We start from the raw sequence: 6,000 nt of genomic DNA, 5'->3' as shown, positions 1-6,000 counted from the left end.
TATGGAAATCTTGCAACATCTCTGAAGACCTGGGAAACAGTTAAGTCTATTCTCCTTATTTTTATCAGCAGAGGGACCCAAATTTTTATCACAGAGGCAGCAACACTTCACACAAGTTACTCAGAATCCTAGAAATACAGACCAAAGCACTACTAAGCAAGGATACTATTTAACTGTCTGCATTACTGCAACTTGAATTCATGCCATGTTCTAGTTGGCAACTTCTGGGGTAGGAATAGGAAACAGAATTACCTAAAACAGGAATGGCAGGGATTTCCATGATCTTTTCAGTAAACTGACACAATGAAAATACTAATTAACTACACCAACATTTGCCAAGTTTTTCATCTTCTGACGTTATCCTTTGCAACTCAAATAACTATTCCACAGACACCAGATCATTAATCACACGTACACTAGACTGGTTCAAAATTTATTTGTCATTCATTTCTTGCACTTGAAGTATTCTTCGATGACATCTTTGGCCTGAGATTCCTTGCCATAGTCCTGTAAGAGAAAACAACCCATTATTAACATACAGACCCACCCTAAATTTTACAAACTGTTTTTCACATGCACAAGTGAGATTCTGGCACTTTTTCACAATTCTCAAAATTCCACACAAGTAAGCTCAAGCAATTTGCCAGCTTTTCCCTTGTTCCTTTATAAGATTGTTATAATAAAGTACTATTCTATTTCAGTCAAATATAACACCCATTGACAGGGACGCAAACAAAATATTTTCTGCTTAAAGAAACTCAAGTAAAATATGCAGAAACGTAGTGAAACTATGAAGATGCATGCAGAAGGCACTAATCTTGATTGTGAAGATGTAGCCATCTCTTGGGACCTCAGAGACCACAAAGTCTTCAAGGCTCGTACTGTGGCTTTACTTTGCCAGTGTTATTGTGAAATAAGCTCTGCAAAACATTTTTAAGTTGAGCAGACACACTAAACTGGCATTTTTTTCTGAAGCAAAGCTTCCTATCTTCTAGGCAGCCTTTCCTTTTAATGATTATTGGCAGGTAAGCACAGATACTTCGAGGACACAACCATCAACTCACAAAATGTAGGTGAATAAATAAACATGACAGGGACTATGAAACATATTTTAGAAGTCAAGAAATAAGACATAATTAGAAATCTTACTTTGACAACCACACAACTGCAGCCCACCACTTTGCGAGGTTTTCCTTCTCTGTCGATCTTGCAGAGACCCACCCATTCGCCCAGCTTCTTGTTGTCATCAACCTGTGCAGAGCATCACAGCACATTAGAACTTGCCATTTCTGGCACACCTGGCTCCAGCCCAGAAGCTGCTGTACTGTCAGAAGCATTGGGTAACGGATGGCTGCTTTCCTCACAGGCATCAGCAGAGGGAGCCAAAGTATCATCATCGTACAGCCTGAGCTTCCCTGGAGCCAACAGAATGCCCCTCCTGCCTCCCACTCCCAGCAGTAATTGCATTTATTATACAGGACACCAGAATTCACTTTAACTGTGCAAAATAACTGGTCCGCATCCCCTGCGACTTACATCCACAGGTTTTGTACTGTGGGAAAACAGCAACAACACAGAACTAGAACAATCTGCTGCTAAGGGAAGTTCTGCCCAGGTACACAGAATTACAGCAGTGTTCTAAAGGTTCAGCACTCCACATGCTGAAACAAGCAGCATAACTGTTCCACACTTTTGTCTCAACTTGACACTCACCTTTATTAAGTTGATCTGATGTTCTGCACAGAGTGCTTCAACTAATTTTACATATGTGGGTTCATCACAGTTTGAAGCCAGAACACAGAGATGGGCTTGGCGTCTAAAAAAACAAATGAGACCAGATGTTACTTCAGACACTAACTTAAGTTTCTTGATAATCAAAACCAAAAATTATTGAATTCAACACATGCATTTCTAGAGAACCACTTTGTAACTTATAACTTTTGGTTATGAGACACCACAAGCTTCTGAAATACTAAGAATACTTTTGATGTGATTTGTCACTTTTAATGTTTCTCATATATACATTACAGACTATTCATATATTGTTAGCTTTAACCTCAGATTTTATTCCTGTTTCGAAAGCTTCTAAAAATCGCACTAAGTAAATTCTCAGCCAATGGAAAAATGTCTGATGACTGGATAAACACCAGGTGCCCTATAGAACTGTCATAATTACAAAGTAACTAAGTCACTTTTTCTTATTTATCACAGATTACAGTAATTTAACATTGGAACTGCAATTACTAGAAGCTTTTATTCTCATGTCGTTACAAGTTCTCAAGGTGTTACAAGTTCTTTAGAGCAATCTTTTCTACTTACGTTCACAGAAGCTGTTATGACAGGGCCCCAATTCTAATTAGGATCTTTGTATATTGTGGTACAATGTTAAGATACCAAAGGGATACCTGACAACAGAGAGAGCTGAGTAGGTCTTCTATGCTTAACCTAATGCAATGTGACCTCTGCAAGCAGTCAGTTTTCCCTAAAAAGACCTTCATCAGGAGTGTCACCAGAATGCCAGAAACGTTTTCAAGCAGGAACCATCACACACAAATGTGTACAAACCTCACACACACATCATCCTTTTAACACACAGCTTCTAAAGCTGTTGCTGAACCCAGAAAAACTCACCTAAACTGGCTGTCAGTCACCCAAGTTGCATTTCTCTGCCCTTGTTCAGTGCCTTGTCCCAGAGGTTTGCGCATACAGGTTTGTCAGACAGCAGTTATCACTCACAGAACGAGTGTAGGGGTATCCGACTAACTGTGAAGTCATCACCCAAACGCTGCAGCTTTACATTTAAGCAGATATTTTTCTGGCAAGGCAAATATGGATTTGCATACAAACACACATACAGGTGTGTATGTATACCTTTACATATATAAATATATACATGTATAGCTACTTGGCCCTACAGAAGACCATAACTAATTACCCAATGACTGGGCCATAAGTTCAATATTGTTCCAATACTGCACCTTGACAATTTATTTACTGTTGCAACGTACAAAAAAAGTCTAAGAAAGCCAAGTATTTAAATACTGTTCATAAAAATAAAATCTTCCAGGAAATGTCTGAAATATGTATTAACCTGATTAAAATATCAAAATTTTGAGAGTATTTTATTACTTCTTAAAACGTAAGGTTCTTGAGACCCAGATTTTCATTTTCATAGCTACATACAGGAAGCATAATTTCATTTTCTTCACAAAACCCATACACCCACACGAGCATTTGATGGGAACGGGGCCTCAAAATGACAGAACATAATACACCAGATCCAGCTGCTCTTGAATCATCAAGTTTAGCTTCTGTATTTTAAGACTCTATTTTAAGGGCCCAAACCAGAAGCTAAAAAAACCAAAAATTAGTGGCAGAAAACTATAGTCTTGCGTAATTTTTAAACTGAACACCTAGACAAAATGGCCACTGCACGTGTCCAGCACACCTCACCACAAGGTCTCACCCAGTTTTACTAGTCACAGCAGAAAAACTGGTGACACCACACTTACTTGTCCAAGGCTTTGGCTGCCTCACGGATACCGCGAGCAAGGCCATCGTGGATAAGTGCGGTCTTCAGCACTTCTTGCAGAGCGGTGTTAACATCCATTACACCTCCAGCAGTAATGCTAAAGAGAAGACACACAATGTTCTGATCGTGCCAACAACTCGACTAAAAGCAAAAGCTTCCCGTTCACCTGCAAGCATCCGGCCATTAAAAAAGGTACAGAAGAAAAGCAAGTTAAAATAACAAAGCTAAACGAAGAACTGACGAAGGACGAACTTGAAAGAAGATAAGGCATCAAATCCTCCTGGCGAGCCACCGGGCCATGCTGTTACCATGCTCCTTCGGGAGGAGAGCACGCCATGCACACAGCGGCGCTGCCAGGCGGACCCCGCGCCCATCTCCCGGCCTGCGGCCTGCAGAAGCACGCAGCAGCACCGCGCCGGGGCCTGCACGCACGGCACACACAGAGCTCCCCAGCCTGACGCGCAGCGGAGCGACCCGGCCCCTCCGCCCGCCGCCCCCGACGGCCCCGGCCCTGCTCACCCTTCCTCGGCCATGGCGCTCTCGGTGGGTGCGGTCCCCGCCTGGGTTCCTACTGCAAATACAGACACAGGCCGCCCCGGTGAGCGGCGCCGGCCGCCCCGGGGCCCCCGCCCGGCCCGCTCCCGCCGCGATGCCCCGAGGGCCGGGGGGATCCCGCCAGGCCGGGCCCCGGCGCCATCGCGGACACTCACCCGGCACCGCCGCGCGCCGCTGCACAGAGAGGGGGCGGGCCCGCCAACGCGCGCTCTTATAGCGCCGCAGGACCCCGGCCCGCGCGCGTGCGTGCGCCCGCCCGCCGGGGCTGCCCGCCGCGGTGCCTGATGTTCGGCTCGCCCGCCGCGTGTCCACAGGGCTGGGAGATCTGTGTAGGTTTGGAACCGAGAGCTGGGAAGTGGTTTGAAACAGAAATTAAAGGATGAAACTGAATAGCTGTAAGCAATAACTGCAAACTGGCTTTGTCAAACAAATACTTTATAGGAGATACCGCTGCTGTTATCAGTGGCTGACCCCAGCAGTCACAGCAGAGGCCCTTCCTCAATGAGGATTAAATAAAGCCTCACAAGAAAGTCGATTTGCTATTTTCCAGGGAAAGAATGATGCAAATTAAAACTTCGAAGTAAACTATCACCCAAGAGGTTCCATTAAAAGGAACACCATTCTTTGAATGAAAAAAAAAACCCCAATACTTTTAAGTGCTTAAAGTGTCCATTTGGTTTGGGGGAGCAGCCTCTGGGGAGAAAACCAGCTGTGACAGCTGGAGAGGAGCCACCTTGGGGTGGATCACCAGCCAGGGGTCACCTGGGCTGCTTCCCTAGGGCGGGAAGTGCACCTGGTGCTGCCAAAGCAGTCTGGCCTCACCCGGCACCGTCCCTGTCTCTGATGGCCAAGAGATGGGAGCATGGGGAAAACACCCTGAATCCCCTCTGCCAGCGGGGCACACCACCGAGCTGTCGATTGGAATCCTCCTAAGTGCGGCTGCTCACCCCTGTTCCTGTCACACACGCACAGGATTCAGCTGATGGCGAGTGCAGCGCGGCCACCGCACTGCAACGTGTTCCTTGCTCGGGTGCTGCCAGTCTGACACAGGGCTTTGTCCATCCCAGCTGCTCCAGGCTGGATGACTTGGCTCTTGGTACTCCACACATCACCATCTTTGTAAAATAGGGACAAAATATAAGAGAAATAGGTGACAAGTACTGAGAGCCATGCTTTGTGTTTAGTGTAATCAAACACATCGGTCACTGGCATTGCCAGTCACCTTTTCCACCATATGTTCTTCCTTGGTTTTCCTGGTGTTGCCAAGCAGCAGGATGTAGGCTAAATACAGCCAGGGAAGAGACACTGTGCACAAAGCCACTCACTGGAGCTTTTCAGGGCAGAGGAGGGCAGAGGGGAAAGTGGAACCTGCTCGACTGTCTCAGTGCCACCCCACGTACCCCTCTCAGGGGAAAGGCCTGGCTGGGGGCTGCAGCACTTCCAGGCTCCAGCTGTGAGACACAGCTTCTGTCGTCTCTGAGGCAGACACGTACATTTACACTAAAGAGATCTAGAAAAGGGCAGAAGCCAACATCTGAGCAAGTCATGGAGAGAGAAGCACAATATGGGGGCTGTCCTCTCCTTGCAAGCTGAGCTACCAAGGACAAAGCGGGTAGGAATGACACTGCCCACTACTAACACGAGCAGCCTCTGAGATTGGCAGAATTTAGCACCTCCAATGCTGCCATATATTGCTTGAAATTCTGAACTGCAACTCCTGTTGCAATATCCCTTTTTTGCAACCACTGCAGTCCCAACACAGATATGCTAATTTAACAGCTCCTGTGAGACATGGCTTCTTCCCTCCTTCCTCCACAAGAAGTGGGAACATGTAATTTCCTTTGTACTGCTCAGAAAGTGTGCAAGCACACACAAATAATACTGCCCATTTTTTCCCCATCTTTTCGGGGGAG

At 45.9% G+C, this 6,000-nt stretch overlaps 1 protein-coding gene and 3 non-coding genes across 4 annotated transcripts; all 4 read right to left on the bottom strand.

Moving 5' to 3' along the window:
- Window positions 1-412: 412 nt before the first annotated feature.
- RPS12 (ribosomal protein S12) lies at window positions 413-4,304 on the bottom strand. The gene is made up of 6 exons (XM_056488832.1): window positions 4,243-4,304; window positions 4,052-4,103; window positions 3,513-3,629; window positions 1,714-1,816; window positions 1,150-1,251; window positions 413-507 (listed from the first exon to the last, which is right to left on the bottom strand). The coding sequence occupies exons 2-6, from the start codon at window positions 4,063-4,065 to the stop codon at window positions 445-447; spliced, it is 399 nt and encodes a 132-aa protein (XP_056344807.1). The 5' UTR covers window positions 4,066-4,103; window positions 4,243-4,304; the 3' UTR covers window positions 413-444.
- LOC130251953 (small nucleolar RNA SNORA33) lies at window positions 829-963 on the bottom strand. Its single transcript, XR_008840274.1, has one exon. It is a non-coding gene; the product is annotated as a small nucleolar RNA SNORA33 (small nucleolar RNA).
- On the bottom strand, window positions 1,319-1,405 carry LOC130251954 (small nucleolar RNA SNORD100). The gene has a single exon (XR_008840275.1). It is a non-coding gene; the product is annotated as a small nucleolar RNA SNORD100 (small nucleolar RNA).
- Window positions 2,710-2,784, bottom strand: LOC130251945 (small nucleolar RNA SNORD101). Its single transcript, XR_008840266.1, has one exon. It is a non-coding gene; the product is annotated as a small nucleolar RNA SNORD101 (small nucleolar RNA).
- Window positions 4,305-6,000: the final 1,696 nt, after the last annotated feature.

The sequence above is a fragment of the Oenanthe melanoleuca genome, chromosome 3 (assembly GCF_029582105.1).
Source record: "Oenanthe melanoleuca isolate GR-GAL-2019-014 chromosome 3, OMel1.0, whole genome shotgun sequence".
Taxonomy (NCBI): domain Eukaryota; kingdom Metazoa; phylum Chordata; class Aves; order Passeriformes; family Muscicapidae; genus Oenanthe; species Oenanthe melanoleuca.
The sequence above is the reverse complement of the archived record's forward strand: the minus strand, read 5'-3'. Positions and strand labels throughout refer to the sequence as shown.